The sequence below is a fragment of the Phyllopteryx taeniolatus genome, unplaced genomic scaffold (assembly GCF_024500385.1).
Source record: "Phyllopteryx taeniolatus isolate TA_2022b unplaced genomic scaffold, UOR_Ptae_1.2 contig_43, whole genome shotgun sequence".
NCBI classification, from domain to species: Eukaryota; Metazoa; Chordata; class Actinopteri; order Syngnathiformes; family Syngnathidae; genus Phyllopteryx; species Phyllopteryx taeniolatus.
The window spans coordinates 2,501-18,656 of record NW_026903371.1 but is presented as its reverse complement, the minus strand read 5'-3'; the positions used below and the strand labels follow the sequence as shown (position 1 = coordinate 18,656).

General features: G+C 42.5%; 1 protein-coding gene across 1 annotated transcript in view; it reads left to right on the top strand.

The window, feature by feature from the left end:
• Window positions 1-16,156, top strand: part of LOC133473745 (MBT domain-containing protein 1-like) — an 83,304-nt gene that overhangs the window by 66,939 nt on the left and 209 nt on the right. The window contains exon 9 of the mRNA XM_061765345.1: window positions 15,655-16,156. This exon is cut by the window's right edge and continues 209 nt beyond it. Coding sequence (XP_061621329.1) covers window positions 15,655-15,912 — 258 coding nt within the window. The 3' untranslated portion in view covers window positions 15,913-16,156. The remainder of the gene's footprint in view (window positions 1-15,654) is intronic.

Below are 16,156 nucleotides of genomic sequence, written 5' to 3'. Positions count from 1 at the left end.
TAAATTTTGCTTCTTCCTTTTGAAATGTTGAAAACATTAACAAATCAATTAATCACTGATTTAAAAAAGTGCATGTTTTTCTCAGTTCAAATTTTATTTACATAATAATCTCGCACGCATGCACACAGGAGTAAAAGAGCTGGTACAAATGTCACAGAGGATCCCAGCGTCTGCTCCTCTTGACAGGCAGGGACAGAGATAAGATTTTGGAGCTGTAGGAAGGGTAGTGACAATATACACACGTAGACAAAATTGTTGGTACCCCTCTGTTAATGAAAGAAACACTCACAGTGGTCACAGAAATAACTTGAATCTGACCAAAGTAATCATGAATGAAAATTAACAAAATAAAATCAGACATTGCTTTTCAATTGTGGTTCAATTGAATTATTTGACAAAACAAACAAAACAGGCCTGGACAAAAATGATGGTACCCCTAGAAAAGACTGAAAATAATTTGACCATAGGGACATGTTCAAACAAGTTGTGTCCTCAAATTAGCATCATTGGTGTCTTAACCTTGTAATCATTCAAGTCAGTCTACTTAAAGGGTAAAAAGTAACCACTGTCTTGTCTGGTGACGTGGTGTGTACCACACTAAACATGGACCAAAGGAAGCAAAGGAGAGAGTTGTCTCAGGAGATTAGAAAGACAATTATAGACAAACACGTTACATGTAAAGGCTGTAAGACCATCTCCAAGCAGCTTGATGTTCCTGTGTCTACAGTTGCACATATTCTGAAATTTAAGATCCACGGGAGTGTTGCCAACCTCTTTGGACGTAGGAGAAAATTTAACGACAAATTGAAGAGATGAGATGGACAATACGAATGGTAATAAGAGCCCTGAACAACCTCCAAAGAAATTACAGGGAAACTCCAAGGTCAAGGTACATCACTTTCTAATCACACCACCCGTTATTTTTCGAGCCAAAGTGGACTTCATGGGAGACGACTGAGTAGGACACCACTGTTGAAAATAAATCATAAAAAGCGAGACTGGAATTTTCCAAACTCCACATTGACTGGCACAAAACTTCTGGGAGAATGTCTTATGGACAGACAAAACAAAGCTGGAACTTTTCTGCAAGGCACATCAGCTCTCTGTTTACAGATGCAAAAATTAAGCATATCAAGACAAGAACACTGTCCCTGCTGTGAAACATGGAGCAGTCTCTGCTACGTTGTCAGGCTGCTTTGCTGCATCTGGCACAGGGTGTCTTGAATCTGTGCAGGGTACAATGAAATCTCAAGACTGTCAAGGTATGAAAGAAATGTGCTGCCCAGTGTCAGAAAGTTTTGTCTGAGTTGCATGTCATGCAACAGGATAATGACCCAAAACACACAGCTAAAAACACCCAAGAATGGCTAAACATTGGACTATTCTGAAGTGGCCTACTGTAGCCCTGATCTAAAGACTTATTGAACATCTGTGGAAGGAGCTGAAACAGTACGTCTGCGGAATGCACCCTTCAAACCTGGGACCACTGAAGCAGTTTGCTCATGAAGAGTGAGCCAAAATACCTGCTGAGAGGTGCAGAAGTCATTGAAAAGTAGAATAATTATTTTATTGCAGTGATTACCTCAAAATCTTGTGCTACAAATAAGGGTACCATCATTTTTGTCCAGGCCTGTTTTATGAGTTCGTTTTTTAAGATAATTCTGTTAGACCACAGATCAAAAGCAAGGTCTAATTTTCATTCGTTAATTTTCATTTTATCACCTTTGTTAGATTCAAGTTATTTCTTTGACCACTGTGGATTTTTCTTTCATTAACAGAGGGTTACCAACAATTTTGTCCAAATGTGTACATGGGTGTTATATCTTTGTTACAGTTGTAACTGACACATCCATACCCTGTTCAAGATTTGTAATTTGTTTTTTTTAATTTATGATCAAGAAATAAAAAGAACACACTGATGAACATAGTTTTAATTTATTCTCTTCTAATAAATAACATGACTCAAGTACTTATTTATTTTTTGACCTTCATCCTCCTGGATATATTTTAGTTAGCTAGCCTAGTCTAAGTTTTGTGTGTGTAAAACCCATGTTTTCCTGTTGTGTCTGGCTGCAAAAGTGACTGCAGTATCCTGGATGAGGGTCTTCAGTGTACAAAGCCTGCAGTGCTTAGCCCTTTTCCTTCTTCCAACATGTCCTGTAAATGAAATGGTAAAAATCGTACTGCCCAATTACAAATGACTATATGGAATGTGGTCAATGACTAGTTATGATATCAGACATCAATACTGCAGATTCGGGGTCTATAGCCCCCCTTGCTATTCATGAGGACATAAACGAGCGAATAATGAATCAATTTGATTTGTTACTCCCTGTACTACTCCAAAATAGTAGACCAAGAAATGAAATGTCCAATTTGATGATTTGAAAACTATCTATTGAATTGGGAGGAGAGCACGTTTTCACTTATGACAGACGAGTTTGTTGTGACCCCATACAGAAAAGTTGTTTAATTTAAAAAAGCTTACTTTAACGATGATTCCCTGCTGTAGCTTGGCCACAGGTAGAAGGTCTGTTTTGTGTCGGTTGTCTGAGCCATAAATCAGCACCGACCAGACCAAGCTGCGGCCTTTCTAGCTTGTGGCCACTTCGCACCACCGTGCGCATCTTGATGAATCAAAATTCATTCTATATGACGGACGGGCTGATTCTCAGGGCGCTCCAATCTGCATAAACCGTGTCCGTATTTCCCTGTAAACGGACTGATGCATTTTGCATGCACTTTGAAGCATCTCAGCCAATGCATGTAGATTGAAAGTTGTGCGACATGGCCAGAAAACGGTCATAACTGTCTTAATCTTCATTCTATTTTTGATCATCAGAAAGCTTGCTAAACATAGAAACTGACAACATATTACAATCATGTTAATCGGTTTTCATTCATTCCAAAGTTAAACTTTAAAATGCTGCACACAAAACATGCATAGAAAAAATAAATTAAGAGCCGAGAATGAAGAAACACAGTACAGATTTTTAAAATAGATGACACAGGATAAATACAGCACAGCAAAGAGGCATTTGTAGTTGATATTCATGAAATTAGTGTTGGAAGCGACAGAAAATATGTCATGCCGCTCGCAAGTCAGTGGTGACGATCCTTTGATAACTGAATTTCAAAAAATGTTGGAGAGGCTAGTGATGGATTGTAAAGCTGATTTGGCTCAATGTTAGTTTTCGCCATTCGTTCCCCAGGGTGTCAAAAATAGCCACAGAAATGGGCAATACGTACAGCCATGCTGCAAATACAGTCCCCTCCAAAAGTATTGGAACGGCAAGGTCATTTCCTTTGTTTTTGTTGTATACTGAAGACATTTGGGTTTCAGATCAAAAGATGAAAATGAGAAAAGTTTAGAATTCCAGCTTTTATTTCATGGTAGTTATATCTAGAAGTGTTAAACAACTCAGGACAGAGCACCTTTTATTTGAAGCCAACCACTTTTCAAGTGAGCAAAAGTATTGGAACGTGACTGGTTGTTTCTAGTTGCTCAGGTGTTGCCTTTTAGATTGATTGCTTAAACATTAGATAGTGCTTGTTTTAGGCTTTGGGTTTCACCTGTGAAAACTGCATTTGCTGTTAAGCAAACATGAAGACCAGAGAGCTGTCTATGGGAGAAAAGCAAACAATTTTGAAGCTGAGAGGAGAGGGAAAATCGATCAGAGCGAATGCACAAACATTGGGCATCGTCCGGTTCGAATCCCGGCTCCGACTCTCTGCATGTCGAAGTGTCCTTGGGCACTGAACCCTAATTTGCTCCCAGTGGGCCTGGCAGCGCCTTTCATGGCAGCAGTTGCCCATTGGTGTATGAATGTGAGGCTTTGGAAAGTGCTTTGGGCACTGTGATAGTGTAGATAAAGCACTATATAAGTGGAGTCCATTTATCATTTAGAGCACGGGTGAAGGTATCACAATCCACTGTTTGAAGAAGACTTTGAAAGAAGCAATACAGTGGGGCAAAAAAGTATATGGGTTAGGGTTAAATTTCATGTTAATATTAGTATATTTTGAAATTTTGAGCGGTTTATTGGTGGTATTTTACAGTTTTCACCCTGTCCCTAGCACAGGGTTTGGATATATGAAGCTCTATTGTTCTACTAAAAAATGCTAAAATGGTGTAACTTTTACCATGAATTCCTTAAAATATAATTGAATTAATTATTTCTCATCATATATGCAAAACATTTCAAATTCTGTCTTTTATTTTTACTAAAATATGTCTGTCCCTTAAAGTTGCTGACATTACCGCCAGCCACATTGAGCATTTTCAGCTCAATCAAGTTTATTCAAAATCTGATTCTTTAATTCCCTGTATCATTTTGTCTTGTCACTCAAGCACATGCTAGGTCAGACATTGATAACTGGAAGAGTAAGTTTGTGTTCCTCATTTGTACTCTTAAATCACATATTTTTATTGCATGTCATTACCAAACGACTTGTAGTGTTAATATGTTTAAAGATTTTCCTGTAAAAACGTGATAATCATATAAAATGTACAGCACTAGCTCGCGAAAAGAAACAAATAAGATAACTCTACCACCATAGCACAGTTAGCTAAAAACTTTGAAATGTCATTACCATCATAAGATTAATACATTTTTAATCAATATGCCATTGTGGCGGTAATGACATTTCTCGAGGGTATCTGACAAAAAGACCAAATAAAGAAAAAATATTAAATCAATATATATGGACATGAACAGATTCTGAGTCACAGAAAGATAACAATTAAGGTAAGGTAGGTATATATAGTTTTTTTGACATTTTATTTTTGTTTTGGTTTGTTTGGTTTTTAGTTGGCTGAAAGCTTGGGATGCTGCCGGGGTCCACTGAAAGGGGGAGCTGGTGGAAGTAAGGTTGGTGAGGGTAAGTGCTACCTTGCTGTAGTTGAGGATGAAGCGCCGAATCCGAGGAAACAACGTAGTTCGTTCCGGGTGGTGGGAATGGGCCAGTCAATGATTGCTTGGATATTGGCAGGGTCTGGTTGCAACTATCCTTTGGCGATGATGTAGGCTAAAAAAATGTACGGAGCAGAGGTGGAATTCGCATTATTCTGGTTTGACGTACAGACTGTTTTCGAGGAGGCGCTGGAGGACATGAGTGCGTTTTTTTCCGGGGTAGCGGGAGAAAATGAGGATGTCGTCCAGGTAAACAAAAATGAACCGGTTTTGACATATCACAGAGGACGTCGTTGATGAATGCTTTTAAGACTGCAGGGGCGTTGGTTAATCCGAATGGCATGACCAGATATTCAAAGTGTCCGAGGGGTGTATTGAAAGCGGTTTTCCATTCATCCCCCTCTTGGTTACGGATGAGGTGGTAGGCATTTTGTAGGTCCAATTTGATGAATATATGGGCATCGCAGAGGCGTTCGAATGACGGGTCGATGAGGGGTAGTGGTGATTTGTTCTTTATGATGAATAAAGCCCGAATAGGGCTCGGGCAGAGGGACATGAGATTCTTTGTATGGGATGCAGGGTGGCTCGGAGCCTGCAGGCTCGGAAGTAGTACGTACTGGTAGGTGATCAGATTGCATCTTCGAAGAAAGGAGGGATACTTGTTGCGTAAGGGAGTGTAAATATTCCATGATTTCTTGAAGAGTTTTGTCTTGTCACCCTATGTGGGCGCCTTGGAGGGTGAGTGCATGTTTTGGCGCCTCCGGGGTTGCTGGGTTCATTTGTGGCCAGAGTATTCTGTCACGAACGGATGGAGACTGGACCCAAGAGCAGGCGGAGGCTGAGAGGTTGTGATGAACAGTTTATTGAAAATTGAAATGTAGATGGTCCTTGAGATCCGCTGGCGGGTTGTTGAGGCAGAGAATGCGTGGCAGGCAGTGGCGAGGACTGGCAGCTGGCTGGGTTTCGTGGTGGAAGTAATCCACTTGGCGAGGGACGCAGAGGACAAGGGAAAAACACGGAGGTCAGAACGATTACAAGGGTTTGCGTCGGTTACGTGGAAACTGGGGAGCCGTTGTACCGCTGGGTAAGCTTAAAAAAAACTCTGGCGAGAGTTTCCGGGATAGGGCAGGCTTTTCTACAGGTGGTAACGAGGGCTGATTGGTGACAGGTGCGCGGCCGAGGAAGGTGCTGGAAAGAGAGAGAGGGAAGGGGAGCGAGAGACAACGCGCCACCCAGGCTCCAACCATACTACTGCAGGGCGGCTCATGACAGGAGTTGAATGTTAGGGCGGCAGCTCATGAATATTTTAGTACTCATTCTACTGAAAATTCTATCAAACAATCAATTATTTGGATAAACTATATTTTTGCTTGGCTAAAGAGTAATTACAGAGCTGCCAGCCTATCAAAATTCAGTTTCAGAACAATTTGTCTGAATTTCCAAATTAAATATTTTTTTGTAAAGAACATTACTGTGGGACAGTCATAATCATAATCGTTAATAAATTATGGCAGTATTTATTTTAATTTTATTATTCTATCCATCCATCCATTTTCTGAGCCGCTTCTCCTCACTAGGGTCGCAGGCGTGCTTGAGCCTATCCCAGCTATCATCGGGCAGGAGGCGGGGTACATCCTGAACTGGTTGCCAGCCAATCGCAGGGCACACATAAACAAACAACCATTTGCACTCACATTGACACCTAGGGGCAATTTAGAGACCTCGATTAACCTACCATGCTTGTTTTTGCAATGTGGGAGGAAACCGGAGTGCCCAGAGAAAACCCACGCAGGCACGAGGAGAACATGCAAACTCCACACAGACGAGCCCGGGGATTGAACCCGGGTCCTCAGAACTGTGAGGCTGACGGTCTAACAAGTCGGTCACCGTGCCGCCCTTATTATTCCATTAACCTTATAATGGTGAATGCAGCCCTATGGGGTGCACAAGCCAGTGCAAACTGTAGGCCGGTCCCAAGCCCGCATAAATGCAGACGGTTGCATAAGGAAGGGCATCCGGCTTAAAACTTTCCCAAACAAATATGAGCGTTCATCTATAGAATTGCATACCGAATCAGTCGTAGCCCGGGTTAAGAATGTCCGCCTCCGGCACCGTTAAACTGCAGGGCGTCGGTGGAAATTGAGCTATTGTGGGTCGAAGACGGAGGAGAGGTGGAAAGCTGGTTCTGCGGCAGAAAGAGAAGAAGTAAGCACAGAGCCTAAAATTGAATGTGGGGACTTTGAATGTTGGGACTATGACATGAAAATCTCAAGAGTTGGTTGACATGATGATTAGGAGAAAGGTTGATATATTGTGTGTCCAGGAGACAAGGTGGAAAGGCAGTAAGGCTCAAAGTTTAGGGGCAGGGTTTAAATTATTTTTACCATGGTGTAGCTGGGAAGAGAAATGGAGTAGGGGTTATTTTAAAGGAAGAGTTAGCTAAGAATGTCTTGGAGGTTGAAGTAAGACAGAATATACGTGCATAAATGAGAAGGGTGGAGAGGGAATAGTGAGGCTACAGGGAGAAGAGATAGCAAGGGTGGAGGACTTCAAATACTTGGGGTCAACAGTCCAGAACAATGGTGAGTGTTGTCAGGAAGTGAAGAAACGGGTACAAGCAGTTTGGAACGGGTGGAGGAAGGTGTCAGGTATGTTATGTGACAGACGAGTCTCTGCTAGGATGACGGGCAAAGTTTATAAAACAGTGGTGAGGCCAGCCATGATGTACGGATTAGAGACAGTGGCACTGAAGAGACAACAGGAAGCAGAGCTGGAGGTGGCGGAAATGAAGATGTTGAGGTTCGCTCTAGGATTGACCAGGTTGGATAAAATTAGAAATGAGCTCATCAGAGGGACAGCCAAGGTTAGATGTTTTGGAAACAAAGTTAGGGAGAGCAGACTTCGATGGTTTGGACATGTCCAGAGGAGTGAGAATGAGTATATTGGTGGAAGGATGAGGAGGATGGAGCTGCCAGGCAAGAGAATGAGAGGAAGACCAAAGAGAAGGTTGATGGATGAAGTGAGGGAAGACATGAGGGCAGTTGGTGTTAGAGAGGAGGATGCAGGAGATAGGCTTATGTGGATCAATGTGTGTCTCTGGATTAATTTGCCTGTACCAGTTCTGTTTTCAACCCTGGTAACAAAATAAAGTCTATTAAATCAGATTAATCAGATCTCAAACGTCAAAATTAAAACGCAGCACTCTATTTTGCAAATAAAAATAAAAAATGAAAATACAAATCACATTGCTGATAGATTGAATTGGATAATTTATATATGGAGAATAGTTTTGGTTTCATTTTGTCTCGTCTCACATGCTATTTATATTACATAAAGTGCATTGACATTTTTTTAATGAATTCACCACTTAAAAATAGCATTTTAAGTTCACTTGCGTTATATTTTTATAATTATATTTGTTTGATGATCTTAAATATTGAAGTGGGGAAACTGCAAAAATATAATTATTTGAGAAAGGGGGTCAATACTTTTTCATGGCACTATTTATATTTTCCATATCCACAATTGCTGCTGAAACGATTCCCCCATCTTATTATTCCAAATATTTATTAATAATAATTTTACTTTACTTAACTTTTAACCTGCCGACATTCTGAAGTGACGTGTAGAGTGACATTCTAATTAATTTCCGGTTCCAACGTGGCATCCTGTGTGGACGTGTATTATTTTGAATTTACTTTCTATCTCTAAACGCGTATAAATTGGCCTGTTATATTGTTGTTCAAAGTTGATTACTCCACGAAAACGCGGTTCCGGTCAGACCTATGTGACAAGTATACTGGATCACTTAACTGTATTATGTCGATGTTTAGCGACTGCATGTTACAATAGCTTAGCTATTAGCATGGCTTTGACAATGTCTTTGCCTATCCACTCCTGGTCCTCCCTTCCTGACACTTGTAAGAAGCATGGTAAGAAGTGTAGCTTCTTCACTACCATGGAGGCGATGATCAGTGACTTACAATGCGTTGACACCGGAGGCAAAGAGAATATTCGCCTCAGCGGGACATAATAAAATAGTGTGCACCAAGCAGATGTTCAATGTGGACGCGTCAGGAATTTCAGACGCTGGATTATTTATTTTTTCCCCCCCATATCCGGAACAATCAGTGGTTTAGCCGTAACGAGTCAATGTTAAGTGATTTCCGTTAAAAAAAAACGGACGCTCCGTAACATTTGACAGCTCTGCAATTATGAACACAAAAGGAGAAAATAAGACCTTTCACTTAATATCGTCCGTGGTTTCCTTTTTGATATAATCAACAGTTTTTCTTAAATTCTTGTTGTGCATAAAAGACAAGGCATTTTTTATTTTTATTTTTTTTAGAAAGCATGAACAGCCTTTGTGCATCTTCTTAAGCAGCTATCATTTTCGCATTTTGTGACATAATACATTAGCTTCGTCCATCCATTCATTCATTTACTGCTGCTTATCCAATCTCGGGTTGGGGGGGGCAGTAACTGAAGTAGGGAAGCCCAAACTTCCCTCTCCTCAGCCACTTCGTCCAGCTCTTCCGGCGGAGATCTCAAGGCGTTCCCAGGCCAGCCAGGAGACACTCTCCAGTGTGTCCTGGGTCGTCCTCGCGGCCTCCTCTTGGTGGGACTTGCCCGGAACACCTCACCAGGGAGGCATCCTCATCTGGCTCTTCTCTATGTGTGTAAATGGACTGCACTTGAATAGCGCTTTATCTACACTATCACAGTGCCCAAAGTGCTTTACAAAACCTCATATTCAGCCACTCACACACACATTCATACACCAATGGGTGACTGCTGCTATGCAAGGCGCTGCTAGGACCACTGGGAGCAAATTAGGGTTCAGTGTCTTGTCCAAGGACACTTCAACATGCGGACAGTCGGAGCCATTCGAACAAGCGACCCTTTGGACACTGGACGACCCAGTCTACCAACTGAGCTACAGCCGCCCTCCTATGTGGAGGAGCAGCGGCTCGACTCTGAGCACCTCCCGGATGGGAGCGCTTCTCACCCTATCTCGAAGGGAGAGCCCAGTCACCCTGTGGAGGAAACTAATTTCTGCCGCTTGTATGTGCGATCTTATTTTTTCGATTATGACCCACAGCTCGTGACCATAGTTGGGGGTAAGAATGTAGACTGATGTAGCCAAACCGGACCCTCTCAACGCCTTGGCTGCGCATAGAAATTCTGTCAACGAAGGTAATGAACAGAATCTGTGACAAAGGGCAGCCTTACTCCAACCCTTACTGGAAATGTATACGACTTACTGCTGGCAATGCATACCAAATTCTGACACCGGTCGTATGGTGACTGAACAGCCCGTATTAGGGGGTCGAGGGTGTAGAGTTGGTCCACTGTTCCACGGCCAAGATGAAAACCACCACGGTCTGCCAATCCAGAGGCCCTGTCCCTGATGTCAACGCGATGTTGTAGAGGCGTGTCACCAGGACAGCCTTATAACATCCAGAGTCTTCAGGTGCTCCGGACGGATCTCATCCACCCCTCGGGTCTTGCCACCGGGGAGCGTTTTAACAACCTCAGTAACATCAACCACAGAGATCGGGTAACCCGCCTCAGAGTCCCCAGACTCTGCTTCCTCCTTGGAAAGTGTTGGTAGAATTAAGCGGTCTTGCAAGCATTCGGCCCACCGACTGACAACGTCCCGAGTTGAGGTCAGCAGCACCCCATCTCCACTACACACGGTGTTGATGGTTCACTCCTTCCACCTCCTGAGACGTCGAATGGTTGACTAGAATTTCCTCTAAGCCGTCCGGAAGTCGTTTTCTATGGCCTCACCGAACTCCTCCCACGCTTTGGGTTTTTGCCTCAGCGACGCTGCATTCCGCTTGGCCAGCTGGTAACCATCAGCTGCTTCCGGAGTCTCACAGACCAAAAAGGCCTGATCGGACTCCTCCTTCAGCTTGACTGCATCGGTTTGGGGTTTTCCGCCACGACAGGCACCGACCACCTTACGGCCACAGCTCCGATCGGCTGCCTCAATAATCTCAACAGTAGTGTGAAATGGAATGATCATCAAATTCATGACTATGGATTTATGAGCTTAGACCAGCTCACTAGGAATAAGACAAATATTCTTTGTACAACTACAAGTTTCGGAAGTCTTCAGTTTGTTCAAACTAAAATGAAGAAACCTTGAGAGAAAACAAATATTTCTTTCATCTCGCTGCACCAACACCCTCCTCTATTTGGGTATGTAATGATGATCCGTATTACTCTTATTCCTTTCTGGCCACATTTGCCATATTTTTCACGTACTTGACTCAAAAGGTTTGCCACTTACAGATCATCAGATTGGCCATGTCACACAGTTACAACACTGAGGAAAAAGCACCCTGTATGTACCGCTTTGGTTGCATTATACTCTCGTTGCCATGGTAATGAACAAAGCCATACATTTGACGGTACTCATATTTAAAAAAGGCACTCCGCAGCCCGCACGGCTAATGTTATGTTATTAAAGTAGACTAACGTTAAGATGACTGATTTGCGCTATGTTAATTTCACCTTTGTCTCTCAGTTCCCTCATACTCGGCGGAGAGAAAGGTCCTTGTTACGAGGAACGGTTGCGCGCCTTGCGTTTCACTATGACATGCTGCCAAACTTTCGCCAGTCTTTTTTTTTCCTCTTCTCAATTCATCATTGCATTTTGCAACTGTTATGTTCCCGCTCCTCAACCAAATAGCTTCACTTCCATGTCCACGCATCAGTGACATAAGCGTTGTGCCACATACATTTCTGCGTGGTTCTGTCTTTGCGACCATCTCCGCGGTAAAACTGATTCACAGTTTTGTTTGTTGAGGCGCAAAATGCTAATTTTGACTCGCAAACTGCGATGCGAGAACGCTTAATTCAGGCCTTGATTATGTGCAACTGTAGTTACAAGAACATCAAGCTTGGGGATGGTCTTATAGCCTTAACGTGCTTGTCTGTAATTTTATCTATAATCTCCTGAGACACCTTTCTCCTCCGTTTCCTCTGGTCCATGTCTACATTGGTACACATTGTCACCGAACAGCACAGCAATTACTTGTCACCCTTTAAATAGGCCGACTGACTGATTACGACTTTGAAGACACCTGTGATGCTTATTCGATGACACACCTTGTTTGAACATTAGTCAGATTTTTTTCAGTCTTTTCTAGGTGTACCATCCGCCAACATCCCCCAGACTCACGGCTGTGGTGTCCTTGAGCAAGACACTGATACCCCGAAATGCTCCCCGGGCGCTTCAGCTGCCCCCTGCTCCAGTGTGTTCCACTAACATGTGTATGTGTTCACTGTGATGGGTTAAATGCAGAGAACAAATTTCGTGTGCATGCATGCATGTTCATGACAATAAAAGATGATGATGATTCTTCTTCTTCTTCTTTTTGTCCAGGCCTGTTTCATGTTTGTTTTTAAAATAATTCTTTTGAACCGCAATTCAAAAGCAATGTCTGATTTTAAGTTTAATTTTTATTACTTTTGTAAGATTCAAGTCATTTCTATGACCACTGTAACCGCAATTCAAAAGCAATGTCTGATTTTCATTGTTTAATTTTCAATTACTTTTGTAAGATTCAAGTCATTTCTATGACCACTGTGGGTTTTTCTTTCATTAACAGAGAAGAAGAAGAATCATCTTTTATTGTCATGAACATGCATGCATGCACACGAACTTTGTTCTCTGCATTTAACCCATCACAGTGAACACATACACATGTTAGTGGAACACACTGGAGCAGGGGGCAGCTGAAGCGCCCGGGGAGCATTTTTGGGGTATCAGTGTCTTGCTCAAGGACACCACAGCCATGAGTCCGGGGGATGTTGGCGGATGGTCCAGTCGGGGTTTTGAACCAAGTTCCCCCACGGTGGCAGGCGATGATCTTAACCATTGGGCCACGGCTGCCCAATCTACCAACAATTTTGTCCGCGTGTGTAGACTGCTCATCTGAGTTATCTTTAACATTTCTTAATTTTCATTGCATGTAACACCAGACGGCCAATCTGTGCCATCAGATGTACATCTAAATTACCATACCAGGCTGAATTTCCCAATCTAAATTATACTTTCAAACACGGCACGATAAAACAACAGTATGAACTTGTATTCTACACCAGAGACCCTCAGTCTCTGCAAAAAGTATAGTGTCTGTTGCAGTCTAGAGAAGAGACTGTATATTTGGTCCAATGTGTACTCCCAGATATTTATAAGTGCAGACCTGAGTGATGGGTTCGTTGTGAATAATCACTGGTCTCAAATCATCTCCCTGCTTTGAGGAGGAACCCATCTCCAGTTTTCTTCACATTTAACACAAGGTAGTTTGCGTCACACCACTGAACAAATTCCACTATTTCAGAGTCATGTGCAACTGGGCTACTGTCTCTTTGCAGTAAGCCAAGAATAGCGATGCCGTCTGAGAATTGGATGATGTAATTATCAGGGTGGACTCGTACACTTTTTTTTGTATATAATTTGAAGAGTACAGAGGAGCTGACAGCCCTGTGGGTGGGGGCACCTGTGCAAATTGACCTAGACGTAGAGAGGGCATTATTAACTGACAAGCTGTGTGCAATTTGTTAGAGAAGATAAACAGTTTAGAATGATGGGACATTCCTATTTTCTTAATCAACAAATATGGCAGTAGCGTATTAAAACACATTCACTGCCATTGACGGCTTTAGAAGTCAAATAACCATGTTAACTGGGAAAGCTGGCAGTGAATGAGTTAAAGGCAGAGCTAAAATCTGCAAACAGTAACCAAGCATAACCTTTTGAGGTTTTTTTTGGTGGTTCGTGACTGAGTCATCTGTGCCACGCTCCTGCTTATTTGCAAACTGAAATGGATCTAGGAATGAGTCAACTTCCATCCTGAGTGACGACACCATGATTCCCTCAAAACATTTCATTACATTAGATGTTAATGCAACGGGACGAAAATCATTATATTCCTTGGGACAGGATTTTTTAGAAACATGTATTATAGTTGAGTTCTTCCAGAGGGTGGGAACTGTGTGCAGGTCCACAGATATTTGGAAAATAGTCGTGGTGTAATGATTTATTCGTTTTATCGATGTATCGATTTATATTCCTACGATCCAACTGGATCGATATCTGCTCAGCAAGCCTTCTGGACATAAATGTATCTTTTTAAATCGTTTTAAAAGGTAATGAATCCATTGTAGCGATACTGTGAAGTAATACATTGGATTTATGCACGGCAGACTATATATAACTGTATTTTTTTTTGACACAAATAAAAAAAAAAGACACTATGCATTACTCAAGTTTTCCTGTGTCTGACGTCGCAGGGGATGATGGGAGTAACAAACTGTAGTTTTTTTGTGGCGCTATTGAGTGGGCTGCTCTGAGTAACGAAACCAGATCTCCCATGATCCCTTGTGCAGGGGCTCATGGAAGATGCACATGCGCAGTACATGGAAGGAGCACGGTGCAAAACAAACGCGAACGACCCGCGAAGCTTAAATAAAAATTATGGACACATTTTGGGTTTGCAGTAAGCAAAAACGATGGAGGAGGAAACATGACGGACATTCAAAAAACTCTTTGATGAACGCGGACGTCTACAAGTCAGGAACAAGGTTGATGTGCATAGCTGTGGGAACTATAGAGGAATAAAGTTGATGAGCCAAGTTATGGGAAAGAGTATTGGAAGTTAGACAGTGCAGAAGTGAGTATTTGCAAGCAAGAGTATGGTTTAATTCCTAGAGACTCTAAATTGCCCGTAGGTGTGAATGTGAGTGCGAATGGGTGTTTGTTTGTATGTGCCCTGCGATTGGCTGGCAACCAGTTCAGGGTGTACCCCGCCTCCTGCCCGATGATAGCTGGGATAGGCTCCAGCACGCCTGTGACCCTAGTGAGGAGAAGTGGCTCAAAAAATGGATGGATGATGGAAGTTGGTGTCAGAGAGTAGGATGCAGGAGATAGGCTTGCAAAGGAAAAGAAGAATTAGTGGGGCTTAACAACATTTTAGTGGGGCTGAAACCACCCTAAAATATGCCTAACGACGCCACTGGCTTTCACACAGTCCATAAAGTTTGTTCTCTTGCTCCTGACACTGTCCTTATGCCACAGGATTACAGCCTCAGTGGGGTCATACTCCCCGATTGGATCGCTCATCTTCCCTAATTTGAATATGGAAACAATGGCTCTGTTTGGTCCATATCACAGCGTGTGCGAGATGTCGTGTCCTTCGATGACTAGTTCAGACTCCCGTCCCGCGAGAGTTGGATCACGGGAGATATTTGTGCACAACGAATGCGCATTTGCTTCTTTTGCCGCGGCCTCGGTCTTCTTCAGCAGGGTGGTGTGGAAACGCTGTGGACGGCCGTGAGGGACGAGCCCTCACCTCCTACTAAAAAGCTCCACGTTCCCGCAACTTATTGAGCCTCTCTGCCATTTGTGCATCTTTATACGTTATGCATGTATGTGTGTGTACATGCGCATCGTTCGTATACAATCCAGACAGCAGAGGAACAAAGGAGAAATCCACCAAAATGAACACTGAAAAACTTGAATAATATAGTACAAACATTTACAAGCCATGTGGCGATTGATCCTCCAAGATGTACACGTCAAACGGTAACTTTACTGGCATTTGGCACCTGGCGAGTATAAATCGAGGTTCCACTGTTTGTGGATATTTTAATTACCACAAGACCAGTAAATGTGTAAACTGTTTCATTTGTGCCTCATTTTTATACTTTCTTATTTTCATTTTAGGTTCATGAAAACACACAGTACCCCTTTAAGAAGCTGATGCGAGTAGAGGTGGTGGATAAAAACTATCTGTGCCGGACACGAGTGGCCTTGGTGGAGCAAGTGATTGGAGGTCGCCTCAGGCTGGTCTATGAAGAGAGCCAGGATGGATCAGATGACTTCTGGTGTCATATGTACAGCCCTCTCATTCATAATATTGGATGGTCACGCAGCATTGGACACCGCTTTAAAAGATCTGGTGGGTTTATGAGACCAGTATGATCGATGTTTTTTTAATGATTGAATCAGAATAAGAGAGAGCAATGCCTTAATGATGGCAGAGACAAGAGGACAGACAGGTGTAAAATAGCTAAACTATAAAATGCCAGTGAAAATGTTGCACTTATTGCACGGTATAATAATAAAGCTGCAAGTAGCGATGAATTTGCCCTTACAATCCCTCCTTTTTACGATAAATCCTCAAAATTATGATCAAACTTTTGATGCTATCCTCTGCACACATTAA